At 41.8% G+C, this 17,874-nt stretch overlaps 1 protein-coding gene across 3 annotated transcripts in view; it reads right to left on the bottom strand.

Moving 5' to 3' along the window:
- The window catches only part of USP42 (ubiquitin specific peptidase 42), a 93,404-nt gene that overhangs the window by 58,639 nt on the left and 16,891 nt on the right, over positions 1-17,874 (bottom strand). The window contains exons 1-3 of one of the 3 annotated variants that reach the window (XM_089682761.1): positions 16,152-16,399; positions 6,785-7,013; positions 1,981-2,190 (exon numbers count right to left, since the gene is read on the bottom strand). In XM_089682761.1, coding sequence (XP_089538887.1) covers positions 1,981-2,190; positions 6,785-7,004 — 430 coding nt within the window. In that variant the 5' untranslated portion in view covers positions 7,005-7,013; positions 16,152-16,399. Of the gene's footprint in view, positions 1-1,086; positions 1,341-1,980; positions 2,191-6,784; positions 7,014-16,151; positions 16,400-17,874 lie in introns of those variants that run through there. The other 2 variants (XM_089682762.1, XM_089682763.1) reach the window with 2 other exon arrangements.

Raw genomic sequence — 17,874 nt, 5'->3', positions numbered from 1 at the left:
GTGATCATATCGCTGCTAAATCGCTGGCAATAGCTTTTGCAGTAGCGATTAAACCCTGCTGATAAAATCGCTCACGTTTCTTCAGTCATACCTTTATTTTGCAAATAAACATTTAGAGCAGGGTGCATCAATGACAATTTACACAGAGCAGCATTTTTTTTTTTTATTTTCAGGCTTGACAGAGCCCTACACAGCAGGTAGAAAGTAGGAATGAATCATTCTTCTGACTCATCCAGGTGTGTGTATAATCTCATCTTCAATTCTGTTAACAGTCTTCTTAAAAACAGTTAAGATTCGTTTGGTAAACATGTTAAATTAGCTTAGAGCCCTGACCAGAAAGCATAAATGTTACATTTACCTGAGAAAAAGTCAATATATTCTGCTTCTGAACATTGAAGTATACACTAAAACACTACATACCCAGTAAAATGCCAATAGCCACAAAGCACACACTTTCCTATAATTTTATTTACTTATTTTTTTGAAGAATAAAATCACTACACTTCAACTTGACAACTTATTTATGGACAAACATAGCCATAGCTGTAGTCTCACCCAGTAAGACTTCTAAAACCTAAGATATCTAGTATGGGAAATGCCTTCCCAAATTTTAGACTAACCACTGACAATTATCATAACCCAGCAAGGAGGACTGTCAAATGGATAAAGTAGCTGACCTATGGCATCTAAGCATCATCACTACAGGCTGCCATACAACCGGAGGTCATGTAATCAAACCACAAAGTAGGTGCAAGCACATTGCACTCAGCTCCAAGGAGAGCGCTCATGGTTATTTATATGGAGACTTAACCCACTTAAATGGAATTCTAACACTTAAAAACTGGGTGTAGAATTCCTTTATAATTTTAAGAGCCTATCTGCTTGAGCTACCATTACAAAACAGGAGGAAACCATCTTATGTCATATATAGCCCAGAAAGATAATCTCTCTACAGGTACTACTTCTTGGTATTTAAAATTTCTAACAGAATTTGGAGTATTCCACCAAAATATTATTCAAATTCAAATCAATGTAATAAAATTGTGGTGGTCACAGTTGGACATTGTGTGTAGAAGGTATATATACCTGCCCAAAATGGTGGTTGTATCATCCAATTCCTGGGCTGCTCCATGAGTCCAGGGCCAAAAAACTCCAAAACAGCTTGTAGGTGTTGAAGAGCAAGATAATGTGACTGTGTGCTCTCCAGAGCCTTGGCTCACGCTCCCCATTTAAGGAAGGACTTAAGTATCGCAGCACAGCAGGGCAAATTTGCTGGCACTGGCAAGGATTATACTGGACAAGTTTAGCAATAGGTTGCAATCTTGCTTGAAGCCAGTGCTGCATAGCATCAAGAACTTACAGCTAGAAACATTAAAGGAAACGGAAGATCAGATATGAAATTCAATTGAAAAAAAATATGAAAATCACTTTCCTCCAAGTTCCCTTGCTCGCTTTTTATCAATAAACGTAATCTGCTTCCCAATAGACAGACCATGTATTATGTTATCAGGGGGTAGTGACATATGGTCAAACGGTTTCATTTTTAAAAACGTTCGGCATCATGCATCCAATAGGATGCCATGTCTAAAGTCAATAACTAGGGCATACAGCCTCCTGCTCTATAGTTAACCCATAGTTAACTTTTCACAAATTACACCATTAACTTTTCACAAATTACACCATTAAATTATAGAGCATGAAGGTCATAATGTGTGGAAAGGACCATAACCCAAAAAGGAGTGAAAACTGGTGCATCAAAGATGTCTTGATTTGTACAGGCAAATCAAGATAACCCAAACTGTTTCTCTCAGGTCATGAATCCAATTCAAACAGAGATTTAACTTATTCCTCAAGATTTCTGAAGCAATTGGCTCATATCCGATCATAAATAGGCACCAGCTGAATAGCAACAGATTGTTGGCACCTGAAAGCTACACTTGACCAACTGCTTAAAAAGAGTTTATGAAAAGCCATACTTACATGTCTTTGAGTGCTCGCGGCTCAGCATGTAGTTTGCAAGAGGTGCAGTGTAAGTTAAGCACTGCAGCACAGAGTTGACAAAGCATGTATTGCCAAGGTTTTGGAGACCAGCTCCAACCTTCTGTATTCGCTGCCATTTCAGTCTTATTTTCTCAGCAGGAAAAATGATCTTTTCTGGTGTGCCAACGCCATCCCCTGGTACTGCCAATGCTGAAAAACACAGATATGGAGAAGTTAATGTTGTAAAGGAAAATGACTTTTCAATAAGAAAGATTTCAAAAAGCGCAAACATAGAAAAAAAAAAAAAGCACATGTTGAAAAATAATATCTTCTATAGCCTATTACTGTGGTATATTGGCATAGGCTGGGTATCCAATTGACCTTGGTCATGGCTCAGGACTCTCACACTGTTCCCTGACAGTCATTTTTCAAAGCAACTTTGAAACAAACTGGTGGCTATGAGAAACATTGACTGTACTTTATTGGAAAATGTAAAAAAAAACCCCATCAGGACCAAATGTAGTATCAAGATAGACAAAATGCAGGAAAAGATAGAGGTACAACAATGGAGTATACCACAGAAGCAGGATGGGATCGAAAAACCCAAGAACACCATATCTTACCACAGCCATTTACTTATTGAGCAGAGGGAGAATAACAAAAAGGCTGATAAATATTTTTAATAGATGATGGTTATCTCACAAACATATTTGCATACAGGCAAAAAGCCCATGTCCCAAGACTCTCCATTTACAATTAAGTGTCAGATCTCTGCCCTTGATAATGGTTTTAGATAGCAATGGCTTTTCATTACAGTCTCTGTAAACCTCAGAAATGAAATAAAAACAAAAGCATATGCCTCTAATGTATACTTGTCTCTATCCAGAGCACTAAGCGTCATTTCTGTTACCAGTCTCAGCCCTCCACTATCTGCACAAGTAGCTTCTTACAAATTTTCTGACACCAAGAGAATACTGTATGAAGGGGGTGTATTCCTTCCCTCCAATCAGCTCTTAAAGCTGTCCTCACTGAGCTCTGCAGTGTGTAATTTCAGCTCTATGCCCCCTTTTTTCTGATAGTTCAGATAAGCATTATAAATTATGGACTTTGAATGAATGTAGAGAAAAAAAAAAGGACTGCAGGGCACGTTACTAGATCTGTGATCTTGGGTTTTTTTGTTTTTTTTTTAATTGGGCAACTGTCTTTCAGATTTGCAAGGCTGCCAGCTGGCCTTCTGTTCACACATTCGCTAAGTTCTGCCAGGTGGATATTTAGGCTTCATCAGATGCCAGCTTTGAGTGGAAGGATCTTCAGATGGCTCATTGAGCTGCAGGCAGTTCCCACTTCTGTTTATTTCTGTGTTTCATACCCCTCAGTTGGGCCGCTTTTGGAAGTCCCTAAGGTGAATGACTTCCTGTGTACTTCAAAAGGACCAGAAAGGAAACACTTTGTGCTCACCATAAAATCCTTTTCTTTGGAGTCCATTGAGGGACAGAGGTCCCAATCACCTCTAACGCATGCCTGTTGTAAGAGGGTTTTTTTCCTGGGCTGACCTACAGGTTTTTGTTATTTCCATTGTCCAATCCTCCAGTATTTGACATAACACAAAAAGGTCAATAATTTCCTGTCCCTCAATGGACTCCAAAAAAATAATTTTACAGCGCGAGAGGTTTTAAAAAGCAACTGTATCTAAATTAGTTACCTTAAGTTACAGCTACAAATATGTAAGATACATATGAAAAAGCTGTGAGACATTACACATTTTAGCAGTGTTAAATAATCCTCAATAGGAAGTGATGTTAAAAAGTGCCAACTGTGCCCCCCTATGTGTCTCCCAAGTGCTTGCTGGAAAACTCTGGACTGCGTGCCTCCACGTTTTTTTTCGAAGGGCATTGCAACAGGAATACTTCCTGTCTGCAGATGCCCAGCTCTCCATAAGATCCATTGACTGCATAAGACTATCTCTGAAAAAAGGCCCTTGGGCTTTAGGGCACATTAGTCACTGCTATTATGTCCTATGTGGTGCACACAACTTCTATAGAGCCAGTTTCAACTTAAGAAAATGTTACGGGCAAGGCAAACCTCCGTGCCACCTAGAATTCAAGTACTGCAGCTAACAGAGTATGTTATTGCGTTGCTCTCTATGTGAAAATCCAGTGTTTCTCAGAAAGCACAACTGTCTGGACTGGAGTTCTACTTTATGACACTGACCTGGGACAAGTATTCAGATAAGGGCTTCTGAATTTTCTCTAACTTTCCAGAACACCATAATATCATATGCTATTACTCAACAGCAATGAGAATATTTTTCTCATGACACATTTGCTTTCAATATTTTTTCCTGTACAAGACATTTGGCAATATGGTAAGCAGAGAGCCTTGGAGTGAAAAGGGACTTCTGTATGAAAAACATGCTGACAATTTCTTATTGCCTATTGAAAGTTGCAAGCTATCATCTGTGTCTTCAGCAGCATGTAGTAGTAAACTAGAATACCGATTTACTGCTGTTAGCAACACAAAATCATGTTAGCATTTTTCATACATAAGCAGCACAATAAAGAGACAACAACCACTGGCAAATCTGAAAGCAAAGTATATCTTAATTTTATTCTGCCCAGGATGTGGTAATCAGGATGTGGTAACATTTGAAAAAGGCCTCTTAATTCTTCCTATTACTTTAGTTAACGTTTTCAGGAGTTATTAATGCAGAGGTTTTCCAAAGTCAAACTATTAGTTGCATTTTAGAAAAACAGGATAAGTGGCAATTTATAATTATTTATTGCAGATGAAGTATCATTAACCAAGATCACACATAGGACAGCAGAAGTATAGCTAGCAACATTGAGCAGTACGGTGTAAATTCATGCCAGAATGCCTGGATAACTGATCTTGGCCACCATAAATGATGATACTTCCAAATCACATCAAAACACAACAAGGAGAAACAAAACAGAATTCTGTATAAAGACGCTCGTATTCTATAGTACCTATATAGCAATTTACAGCTGCATTCTTGTATTCCATAGCAGAGAAAATTAAAGAACTTTTGTTGCAGACCTCATGAAGAATATACTTTCTTCCATTCATGCAGAATCTAGTCACTTTGTTTAGATCAAGATTTAACAAGAAGTAATCTAGTAAATACAATCAGGACTTTTTGCATAACTACTTCAAAGCTAGTATAACCCACAACAAAAATCTCAATGGAGTAGGGATAAATGGAGATTAATAGTGCCATACGTCTCTATTTCCAGAATTTAAAGTGGTTGTAAACCTAAAAAACAAAAATCAGTCTAATCCTACAGTTGAATAGATTTTACCCTAACTAAGCACTTGAGCTTAGTTTGGTATCTTGAAGAAATCCCCTTCTCCAGAAATCCCCCCTGCTCTTCTGAACAGAACAAATCCGACACAAGCAGAAATTGGTGTCACCATTGCCCTTCTCCTGTCAGTGACAGGCTGTGCTGTGCGTGTGTGTATATTTATTTTAATATTTTATTGTGCAGGCTGTATTTTTTTCCTCCACAGATACACCCATAAATTGGGTTTCAGACTGGGGAAGAGCTACAGCCAGCATAAACAAAGTCGAACTTTTACTCTGCAATAGGGCTGCCAATTAGAGTGAGGTCAAGTGCATAAAACACTTGCTCCCCGAGGGATTAAATAAGGGTCTAGTAAAAAATATATGTGAGAGTTCTTCTTTAACATGCACCGAATAGGAAATTCTGTTAATACATGCTGAATTTAAAGTGCTCAATAAATGGTTAGTGAACAGTGATCAGAAAAGTTAACAGGAAATGTGCAGTGCCTGTGGTGGTTGCACAAAAGGGTTAATGAAATTAAATGGAGGTTGCACAGCAAAGCGCTAAATTACACTGACTTACATAGTCATAAAAAAAGTTACAGCAGGCTTGCAGACGATTGGCTGAAAAGGGACATACTAATATTTGCACACTAGTATTAATGGTGATACAGTTTTTGTTAACACCATAAACATTAACTAAGTGCAATTATAATATTACAGCTAGCTTTCATTCACACTCCCATCAAAGTCAGCTTAAGAATGCCTAGATTTCAGGAGTGCTGGAAATTTTATAGCATTTGCATGCACCATAAGGTGTCTCCTTTTGATTCCTGTTTCAGATTTACAACGCATTTTAAGTCTTAAAGCGGAGTTCCACTCACCCTGTCAAAAAATAAAAGTCAGCAGCTACAAAAACTGTAGCTGCTGACTTTTAAAAAAACAGCCACTCACCTGTCCCTCTGTCCCGTGGTGTGTCCCCTGCAGCTCATTTCACCGGCTGTCCTGTATTCCATGAGGCTGGCATCTTCAGTGTGGGCACCCGGCTGTGATAGCTTGCGGCTTCACAGCCAGGTACCCACTGCACATGCGCGAGTAATGCTGCGCTTCATGAATGGTCCTGTAGTCTTTTGGGAACGGTCACGTCTCCCAAAAGACTACAGGGAGGGAGGACACCTTCCGTTTCCGATCGCCTAGACAATCGGACCGGAAGTGGGAGTGGGTACCTTTCAAATTCGGGTACCCGCTCCCCCCCAGCCCCCCAAAGGTGCCAATCCTTAACGGGGAGCAGTCCTTAAAGCGGAACTTCCCCTTTTGGGTGGAGCTCCGCTTTAAACAAGAGTGAGGTTTGTCCTATAGCTGTCATAGGAACTCAGTAGACATGTGGAAGCCATAGTGTACAGGGAGAGGAAGAGCCACAAGAAACGTTTGTAAACCATAATAAAACCATTGTCTAAAGAAAAAAGGAAAACAAGTAAAAACAGGACAAGAATCAGTTCTTACGTGGATCATTCTGCTCTGAAGGCACGGGTTTTTCAGGAACAGATGAGCTTGAATAGACGGCAGCACCAGGTACTGGTCCAAGAGACGTTTTAGCTAAGGCTGATACTACGCCCAAAGTTGTTGAACCTGTATCTATGTCTCCAGAAGATGGTGAAATGGACTTGCAAAGCTGGTTCTGGCATGTTGCACTCACTGGAGAAACTTTATCAATTATAGTCATGGCTTGACACTGCAAAAATAAAGAAGATGGTGAAAGATTTTTGTTTGTCACTTTTGTCAAATTAATAAATGAGTCTATTGAGAATGCAAATCAGTATATAGTGTATTTAGCAAATGCTGTTATCACAAAGACAGTACTCAATATAAAAACAAATGAAAACAAAAATTAAAATTGCTGACCTTAAAAAAAAAAACAAAAAAACAAATTAAAAAAAAGGCATTTTAACCACTTACCAGGAACTTTTCCCCCCCTCCCGCCCAGGCCAATTTAGAGCACTGTTGCACTTTAAATGACAATTTCACGGTCATGTCAACAGTGTACTCATGACATTTTTCAATCCTTTTTTTTTTTCACACAAATAGAGATTTCTTTTGGTGGTATTTTACCACCACTGGGGTTTTTTTTTGCACTATAAACGAAAAAGACCGAGATGCGTTTTTCTTTGTTTCCGTTCTAACATTTTGCAAAAAAATAATCTTTCTACACAAATTTAGGCCAAAATGTATTCTGCTACATGTTTTTGGTGAAAAAAAAACCAAATCAGTGTTAATTTAGTTGGTAGGAAAGTTATATCACAAACTATGGTATATATATCTAAAAATTTATAAATTGTGATATACTGACAGCTGATCGAATTTCTTGAGGTCCAAAATACCAGGACAGTACAAATACCCCCCAAATGACCGCTTTTCATAAAAGGTAGACAGTCTGAGGTATTTAGTAAGAGGCATGGCCAGTTTTTTGAAGCTGTAATTTTTTTTGTTACTTTTATGTTAACTGAAGAAATGTATTTATTTTTTTTTTTTTACACATACTGTTACCAATGCAGTACAGCATCATTATATAACTGGCATGGTGGTGATCTGGGACACTAACTGCCTACAGTATGTAAAAATAATAATTAAAAATCAAATAAAAAAAAGGTTTAAAAATTATCCTCTGTACTCCTTTGGCCAGAGCAATACAATGTTACCATAGTAACATTCTACTACTTTGCGCAAGTGATCAGGATTTTTTTTTTGTTTTTCACACATTATGATTTCTTAAACTAACAAATTACATTGGTGTAAACAAGCACTGCTCATTCAGTAGTTTTTGCTTTGATCATCGCTGATCACATGCTACAGATGGGCTATGATTAGCCCAATCTGTTCATGTAATCACTTTGACCAATCACAGTTTGCAGCACAGTTGTAAGCAGTGAATGGCATGACAGGAAGCCATTCAATGCTTACAAATGTCATATGATCTGCTGCGATTGGCCACAGCAATCATATGACACTGGCAGTGGGCCGGTGTAGTAATCTGTCACTGGCCATGACCCATGGACACAGCCAGTGACAGATCGCGCCGCAGCGTGGCCCGTGGGGCACATGCGAGGTGCGAATCTGGGAGGACGTCACATGACGTCCTCCCAGGCTAACAGGGTTTCAGCTCGGTCAATGTACAATAGGCCGGGCAGGTAGTTAAACTTTCAAATGGTTTTGTTGTCTTCACTAGGTATTTGTCATTTGTTTCCCTTACCTTGTAAATATGGGCTCACATCTTGTTGCTGCAGTTTGTAGTGCTGAATGATTTTCCTATGTCCATGTATTCATTTACCTAGCTTGTCCCTATTCACTATTAGGACAGGCAACCTCTTGTTTGGGGTCACAGAGGTTGATTTACTAAAATTGGAGTGTGCAAAATCTGGTGCAGCTCTGCATAGAAACCAATCACCTTCCAGTTTTATTGTCAAAGCTTAACTAAACAAGATGAAGCTGATTGGCTACCATGCACAGCTGCACCAGATTTTGCACTCTCCAGTTTTAGTAAATCAACCTCAATGTTCAGTGCATACCTTGCAATTTCCTCTGTTGCTTCGCAAATGTGGGAATGGTAATTTGATGAAAACAGTAAGCTCTCCGTGCCAGATCTAGCTACTAGCTCTCACCTGCACCATCCTGAGAGACTCCGGGATCGTGGGATATATAGTTTCATCAAAGTGTCAGTTCCTACAGTAGAGGTCATGCATGCGCCTCATGTTTGAAGACAAATTGAAACGTCTAATACCAGAATGTGTAGATTTACTGTACCATAGGCTGTGCATACAGAGCAACAAATGGCACCAAGACACTACATGATCAGTGCACATCTTATGTAAGTGAAAAAAAATTCAATTTTTGATTTAGCTGTAAAAAATTACTTTTCTTGGAGTAAAACAAGTGACACAGAGCATCTTCTTATTCATTATGATTGGGTTACGGCTGCCACATTTAAGTGACTGGACACTAGCAAAAAAAGTCCTATCCCAAGCATATCCCCTCCCTGTTAAAGGCTTCAGTTTTTGTGGCAAGTCAAACAAGAGAGAAGTGGGCTCTGTCCCATGATGAACTCCAAAAAAATAATTTTACAGGTTTGTTCATCATACATCACAGGATACAGAGCATCTTCATATCGATTACAATAGATAGTTCCCAAAGTACAGAGTATGAAGAGAGGGCAATATGGCAGAAAGCCAACAGGATCAAAAGAACTAAAATAAAACAGGTCAGAACCTCACACAGTAGCCTACAAAACATGCTGAGCAAAGGTAGCATCCTCAGTGGCTTTAAAATCCACGAAGACCTCCACCCTGACAACTGAAATTTTTCCTTTAGATAACAAACCTGAAAATAGGTTGACGGATTCAATGAGAAATTATAGACTTGGAAGTAAAAAAAATGGAATTTAACTGACAAAAATGCAGCTCTTAACTTCAGATAACACCTGAGAGCACAAAATCACATCCAAAGTGTGAAAAGCCTTGCTCCCCGATGCCTGTGGTTTGAGACAGAAAGAAGGCAACACAATGTCCTGGTTGAGATGAAATGAAGAAATCACCTTATGTAAACAGGACAGCTGAGGCCATAGGACCACCTTGTCATGGTGGAGCACCAGAATAGTTCCTTACAGCAAAGAGCAACCAATCCCAGAACTAGAAGTCAAAGTAATGGCAATAAGAAAAATAACCTTCCAAGTCAGGAGGACTACAGAAATATCCCGGATGGGTCCAAATGTAGAGTTCTGCAAAACAGAACCACGTTGAGGTCCCATACAGTCAAGACCCGTAGAACAATACGTGTGACCCCTTGCACAAAAGGCATGCACCAGAGAATGTGAAGCAATAGGTCTCTGAAAAAGGACCACCAAGGTCAAAACTGACCCATGAACATACTCAAGGCCAGTTCGCAATCAATTACAGAATGGAGAAAAGCCAAGATGTGACTCTAGTCTCATACCAAGCAAAATAAGATTTAAAATTTCTGTGGTAAATCTTCATTGAAAATCACCTTCCATGCCTTCAGTCTTGTAGAAATGACCAAATCAGAGACTCCAGTGTCTCTCAAGACTCTGCTTTTAATGGCTGGGCTGTTGAAGCTAAACAACCAAAGAAGGATGAAAGAATGGACCTTTTGTCAGAAGGTCAGGTAAATCCAGAAAGGTCATCACCTGACACATTCACAATGTTTGAGCACCAAGCTTTTCTGGGCCAGGCCAAGGAAATCAATCCTGCAAAGCAACTCAGCCACTAACACAGCCAGTTGCAGCAGGAAGAATGCCAACTAAACTGGCCACAGGAGATACCGGCAAGTGTTGTGGAAATCTGCTATTGTAATCCTGTGATAGATGAGAATTATTCCCAAAGGAGGGTACCAGCAGGCTACACTGGGGAACTCACCACTGCTGGCGCAGAACCCCTAGGGAGTCCAATCTTTACCCTATTAATGCCAAAAGTGCCTTCAGGGACTCAACTCCCCGGCTCTGGGGATCAGTGCCCTAGACCTGCACCTTGCACATTTGCAAGACAATACATCATTGTGCAGGATCAGATTTTGTCAGGTCCAGTGCTGACTGGCAAGTATAGACAGTCCACCCCTGTCCATTGAGGGGTCCAGTTACCATTCCTCTGAGTGTTGAAAAACCGTAAGAAAATGGATCCAGAAGAAGCTAGTATCCTAATCCCAGGTGGAACCATGGAGAAACTAGCTATGCTTTCATGCAGAGACTGCACAGGCATGACCACCACGTAAGACTAGCAAAAAAAACTGAAGCCTTATGCTTGAGAGGGGACTTCCTGTATTGTTTTCCTGCCAAGTATCTAATCACCTGAAGGTGGCAGCATAAACCTATTGTAATGAATAGGCTTTGTGTCCCCTGATGTACTAAAAAGACATAGTCAAAATAATAAAAAATAAAAACATTCCGTCCAAAAGGGCATTACTTGCTATTAATCTGATGTGTCCCTTGTGCTGCTAGCTCCTGCTTTCCTTTAAATATTCATCCTTCAGTCTGCAGTGAAATCAGTAAACATTTTCAGTACCTGAGGGGAGCTTGTACAACTGTGCAAAACTGAAATAAAAAAAAAACAAAAACCCTAAATGGACAGCTGTACCCACAGTCCATTCATCTTTTATAGTCTCACCCACATATCTAAGAGTGCCTTGAAAATACTTACCTTCCCCACTATTTTAGTGACGTTCACTGTATGGCCCTGCTCAGCACTGCGAAGCCTTTGACAAAAAAAATTTTACTTCTGGGTCCTATTCTCTGTTGCAGAGTTCCTTTAGCAGCTCTGAAACATCGCCATTACCAGGTGACAAGAAATCCTTCGGTCCAGTAACTTGTTACAAATCCCCCTCAACTATTCACTTGCCTAAAGGAGAAGTATGGCCAAAGCTTTATTTACTGGCCCTTTCCTTTTCTGAAAGAACACAGTGAGTGATCGCTACCGACCAGTCATAACCAAAGCATAGTAAATGGTATTTACCATGTTTCAGTTTGTGAATGAACTGGAGGCCTCTGTTCAAAGCACCATTTATTCATTTATCTGTAATGCAGATGAGGCTGCAGAAAAAGGGACTGAGGAATTTATGTTCTCAGTCCCCTTTCTCAGTCTCAACAGGGTTATGGAATTAATATATGTGAAAAATGAAAAAAATTGCAACAAATAGAAATGAAGGGCTCCTGCAAATGGGTTCTCTGACCCATACAGTTTGAATGAGCGGTTTGTTTGTGCTGCCCATTACTGTACAAGGATGAGGCGGCTGTACAAACACAGGTCCTAATTTGACAGGTGTGCAGGTGAGTGGCCCCGAACGCACATTGTGTTCAGAGCTGTATACCTGCACCCAAACGCCTGTCAAATTAGGACCTGCTGCTGTGTCTTTACAACATTTAAAATATCCTAGCTACATTAAAAAAAAAACAAAACGGTGATTTATACTGTACAAGCCACAGCATCCATGTGAGTGCCCCAAAAACCTCATTCACACACAAAACTATATTGAGATAATAAGAAAAGCTCTATTTTTTAAATTTAGCAGGAATTTAAGTTATATTGTTTGTGTGCACTAATGATTTTAGTGTATTTTTAGTGAAACCATTGCTTTGATATTTTTGGGGGGAGGAGCCCTGTCAAGTAGGCTGTACAGGGTCCACAATATCTAAGAGTAGGTCTGCTGCTTATGACTGGCTGTCCTCTGCGACAGCTTCCTGGTGAGACAGCTCAGGCACATTTGGATTAGTATCCAAACCTGCCTGAGATCATCCCTACTGGAGACACCTTACATGCAGAATGCTAGAGATCACTGGTAGAGATGACTGATCAATGCTAGAGATCACTTTGGAGTAACCCATGCTTACATATTTGTACTCCATACAGCCCACTTGAAATACCTGTCCCTCAGCAAAATGTATTATAAAGGGTCAGAACAAGAGACAAAATTTAAAAAATTTAAAAAAAAAAATGGATGGGCAACAAAAAAAAGATAGCGAGAAAGAAAAACAAAAAAGATTTACTACAATCCAGTCTTAAGAATATTTTCCTTCAATGGATGAGTGAGCACCTAGGTAGGGAAAACACTGACTCATAGAACTGCACAATAAGTGCCAAAAGGCTGCAGGTTAGGCAACAGGGCTATCTAGTGAACTAGGTGTACATTACCTGGCCAATGTATGAGTAATGACATACCCCATCTTTTTCTTATTCAAACGACATTGCTATGATGGTTTTAAATGTAAAAACATATCCTTACAGAACATGTGCAATCTTGCTTCCTTATACAGGTCACATTTGATTTCAATAATGAAATAAATTTGCCAGATACATCAGAAAGCAGTGCACTACCCCTCACCATGACCCTCTTCCCCACATTAGTCAACAACTTCCAACAAGTAGAAAAATACTAGAAGTGATGACCATCATATCCAATATTGCAAGCAAACAACCCTGCACATATAGGGTATAATATCAAATATTAAGGTCCCGCTGAAACATATGCTACACAGGAACATGTGCAGTCCTGCATATGTTCCCACAGCACATGAAAACATTCTATGTTCTGGCGGGTGACCCACCTTTTGTTCTTAATGGCACCCCTAATGCGTCACCCAACACACGCATAGTATGATTTATTTATTTTTAAAAGGTACCCGCACTTCTTTTGTGGAATTGTCATGGATAGTGACAGTTTAGTGCCCACTGAAATGAACAGACTGCCCTAAATGTAATGTTCCTAAACATACAAAAAAAGCATTTGCATGGTGTGAATGGAGCCCAACTGATGAGCATCAAGCGAGCAGACACTGGAGAAAAAAGGGTTCTTCCTGTGCAGACTGATATTTGAGATGATTTACTAAAGGTAAATAGGCTGGTCCCATTGAAAGGGAAGTTTCCCCAGAGTTAGGTGATTGTGGTGAAATTTCACTTTGCAAAGAACACCCAATCACAAGCAAGGCGGGGAAAAAAAAAGCAAAAAAAAAAAAAAGCAATGATTGGATGATGGAGTTCAGGGAAGCTTTATCTCATCCACTAAACTCTGGAGAAAATTCCCTTGCAAACCTAATTGTCTTTAAAAAATCAACCCCATTATGTCAGCCCAGGCAAGGTCCTTGGACTGGCGCTCTGCTGTGTCTTAATGATAAAAGGAGGAGCTTTCACAAAAAAAAATACTGTGTTCCCTGCTTTTCTTGTGGGCAGGGCAGTCCATTGAAATGAATGGATCAGCCTACTGGTGATTTGCACAAACCCAATTGGAGCTGTAGGGCCCATACAAAGATGTATGCATTTATGTTTAACGGCATGTTACTGCCCTGCCGTGTGTTACTAATAACAGTGGACTGCTGTTCTGTCCTTTTATGTTGCATTAAAAGCGAAATTCATTCTTCTAACCGTGTTTCATGTTACACCCACATTTACAGTGTATAGTAAAACCTGGTTACCCCATATCCATAAATAATCTGGAGCTTTTTCTACTTTGGTGCAGCTGTATGAGAATCTATAGATTCAAACACAAGGGCTTCATAGCTCTCAATGAAGCACAAATTTGGTGACGTCACCACTTGCAGTCCACGGATGCTTCCTCCAGCCCCATTATAGGTCTGCATTTCAGTACAGGCCTGCAACTGGAGGAATGAACTAAAGGAGCCTAAGCATTGCACCTAAAACCCACTAATGATGGTTGCACAATGGCCTTATAGCTCTTAATGCAGCACCATTTAGTGACATCACCGAAACATGTAGTCCATTGACAGTTTCTCCAGCACAATAACAGAAGGTCTGTACCTTGCTACAGGCCTACAACTAGAGGAGTGCCTTGTAGGAACCCAAGCACTGCACTCAAGACCCATTGATGACAGTTGCAATATGGACCTCACAGCTATCAATGGAGCACAGGTTAGAGGACGTCACTGTGCTTACAGTCCATTTATACATTCACCAGCCCAATAACAGAAGGTCTGAACTTTGGTACTGGCATGCAACTGGAGGAATGGTTTGCAGGAGCCTGAGCATTGCATGCGAGTCCAACTGATGATGGGTGCAACCAACAAGGGCCTTGTAGTTCTCAATGGAGCACGTTTGGTGATGTTCCCACACTTGAAGTCCATTGATACTTCCTCCAGCCCCATAACGGTGGGTCTGTACCCCAATACAGACCTGTGACTAAAGGAATGGTCTGCAGGAGCTAAAGCATTGCACCCAAAACCCACTGATCATGGTTGCAACAAGGGCCTCATAGCTCTTAATGGAGGTGAGATCACTGAACTTTTAGTCCATTGATACTTCTTCCTCCAGCCCTGTAACAGAAAGTCTGTACTAGAGGAATGGGCCCGCAACTGGCGGAATGGTCTGCAGAAGCCTGAGCATTGCACCCAAAACCCACTGATGGTTGCAACAAGGGCCTCATAGCTCTCAATGGAGGTGAGGTCACTGAACTTTTAGTCCATTGATATTTCTTCCTCCAGCCCTGTAACAAAGTCTGTACCTCAGTATGGGCCTAAGACTGGAGGAGGTTGAGCATTGCACTTGAGACCAACTGAAGTTGCAACGAGGGCCTTGTAGGTCCCAATGGCGCACACATTTGGTGACTTCAGCCCACTTGCAGTCCATGGATACTTCCGGCAGACCCATAACAGGCCTGTATCTCAGTAAAGGTCTGTGACTGGAGGAATGGTCTGCAGGAGCCTGAGCGTCACACCCACGACATGATGATGGGTGCAATGCATTGCAGGGTACATGCAAACACACAATAAATGCACACTATTGTATTAATATTTGTTTTTTGTTGGGGGGGGGTTCACAAAAGGTGAAATGAGTGGTCTATGCAGTATACAGAACGGAATAGTGTGAATGGATTCTGAATAGAAATGGAGAAATCGCTGCGTGTGTCAGGCTATTAGATGCATAACAATGACCAATGGGCAGCGCCGGCCCTGCCTGTCTGTATGTGCGCACACCCCCATTGAGCGATGAATGGAGCCAGGCCGGCTTTTCCCCGCACAGTAATGCCATTGATGAATAATGGATGTGCCTGGGAGAGGAAGGGAAGTGGCCGGGCCTGGATCCACTCAATCCCATCCCCCGTGTATGGAGAAGGAATGCCTCAGCTCGCAGCATGTGTACAGTGAAGGAGAGCTCACCGGGAGCGGCTGCCCCCAGCCCGGTCCCTTCACCATGCCGGAACCTTCCCGGCTCACTGAGGAGCGCTGCGCCAGACTCGTACCGGCGTGCATGGCCTGAGCTACACTCGGGCCTAAAAAGCCGGCACAGGCCTCCGCACAGTGCCGGCCTTGCCGGTGTTCCTCCTCCCAGCGCCGGCCTTCCTCCCTCCTAACACCCCCGCCTACCTGAGCGAGCTGACCCGAATTACAGCCACGAGGAGTCCCCGGCCGCCTCCATTCTCTCCGCTGTGTGCCGGGTAGTGTGTGTGAACAATGACGTTCTCCGCTCACCTCCTACATCCGGGTAACCTCAGGGACTGGGCGGACAATCCCGGAGGGCGGAGCTTCGGGGAGGACGTCACAGGGGGAGCGAGCTAACCCGCCAGAATCCTGAAAGGAAAGGGAAAGTGTGGGATGGTCATAGGAACCCGGCCGGCACGGCTGCTCTATGGTGGACCTGAATGGGGAAATGGCTGCTGGGGGGCAACACAGACACGTGCCCAAAGCTTCCTGTCACAGCAGCTGAATGTCCTGGACTAGCGCTGGGCTCCATTCACAAACACTGACTTACCTAAACGTCTGTTTAGCCGTATTTATGCGCATTTGCGTTTAGAAGCGTTTTTTAACCGCTACCCTACAGGGCACTTATACCCCCTTCCTGCCCAGGCCAAGTTCCAGCTTTCAGTGCTGTCGCACTTTGAATGAAAATTGCGCGGTCATGCAACACTGTACCCATATGAAATTTTTATCATTTTTTGTGACAGAGATTTATATTGGTGGTATTTAATCACCTCTGGGATTTTTTTTTTGTTAAACCAAAAACCACAGAAAAGTTTGGAAAAAAAAAAGTTTTTTCTTAGTTTTTGTTATAAAATTTTGTAAATAAGTGATTTTTCTCCACTGAAATGCGTTAATGAGGCTGCGCTGATGGACCCTGGTACGTGGCATTGATGGGCACTGAAAGGCAGCACTGATGCATTGCACTGATTGGCGGCACAGATAGGTGGCACTGATGGGTGATACTGAAAGGCAGCTCAGATGGGCACTGATATGTGGCATTGATGTGCACTGGTATGCACTGATATGGCACTAATGGGCACTGATGGACACTGACAGGTGGCGCTGCTGAGGCTGCCCTGATGATCAGTGTAGATGTCCCCTCCGCGGAAGGCCGATTACCAGCTCTCCTCTCCTCACAAGCTGTCAGCGTGACAGCTCAAGAGGAGAGAAATGCCGATAACTGGCATTTCCCTGTTTACATGTGATCAGCTGTGATTGGACACAGCTGATCACATGACCGAGCCGACCTCTTTCTGTGATCGGTGATCCGCTGTGTCCGAGGGACACAGCACACTGCCAATCGCCGCGCTGCGCGCTCCCGGAGCCGTACATGTGCGGTGAGAATGGGAGGACGTCATATGATGTCCTCCCAGAACAAGAGAACCACCTTGCATCCGTCATATTACTATATGGGGGGCGGGAGGTGGTTAAAGATAAGCACAGGAGAGCCCCAAAATGCCCAGAATGCACTGCAAAGTGGTAAATTAACTATTTCAGACTGTTTCAGAGAAATACAGAAAGTAGAAGCAGACACAGTAGTATGTGTTGAGATAATTAGGTGGGAGTTGCTCATTAACATTTCTTTTGTTTCCAAATGGGAAGTATTTATCTCATGAAACCATTTTGTATTTTATCTCAACTGGGGTGCCTTGCGATTTCTTCAGGGGGACATTGGCAAAAAGTCTAAAAATTGCCCAAAACTTGTATACCAGCCAGCGGGTGGAACAAGCCTGTCTTTTAGTTACACAAAGCCACAGGTTTTCATTGTGCACCATCAAGAACTTCTAGTGCCAGAGTCCTGACAACCAATGACATCAGTTGATGAGGATGTCAGCTGCCTGCACAGCAT

This window comes from Staurois parvus, unplaced genomic scaffold (assembly GCF_062004578.1).
Source record: "Staurois parvus isolate SC_StPar_1 unplaced genomic scaffold, SC_StPar_1.0 ptg000297l, whole genome shotgun sequence".
NCBI classification, from domain to species: Eukaryota; Metazoa; Chordata; class Amphibia; order Anura; family Ranidae; genus Staurois; species Staurois parvus.
The sequence above is the reverse complement of the archived record's forward strand: the minus strand, read 5'-3'. Positions and strand labels throughout refer to the sequence as shown.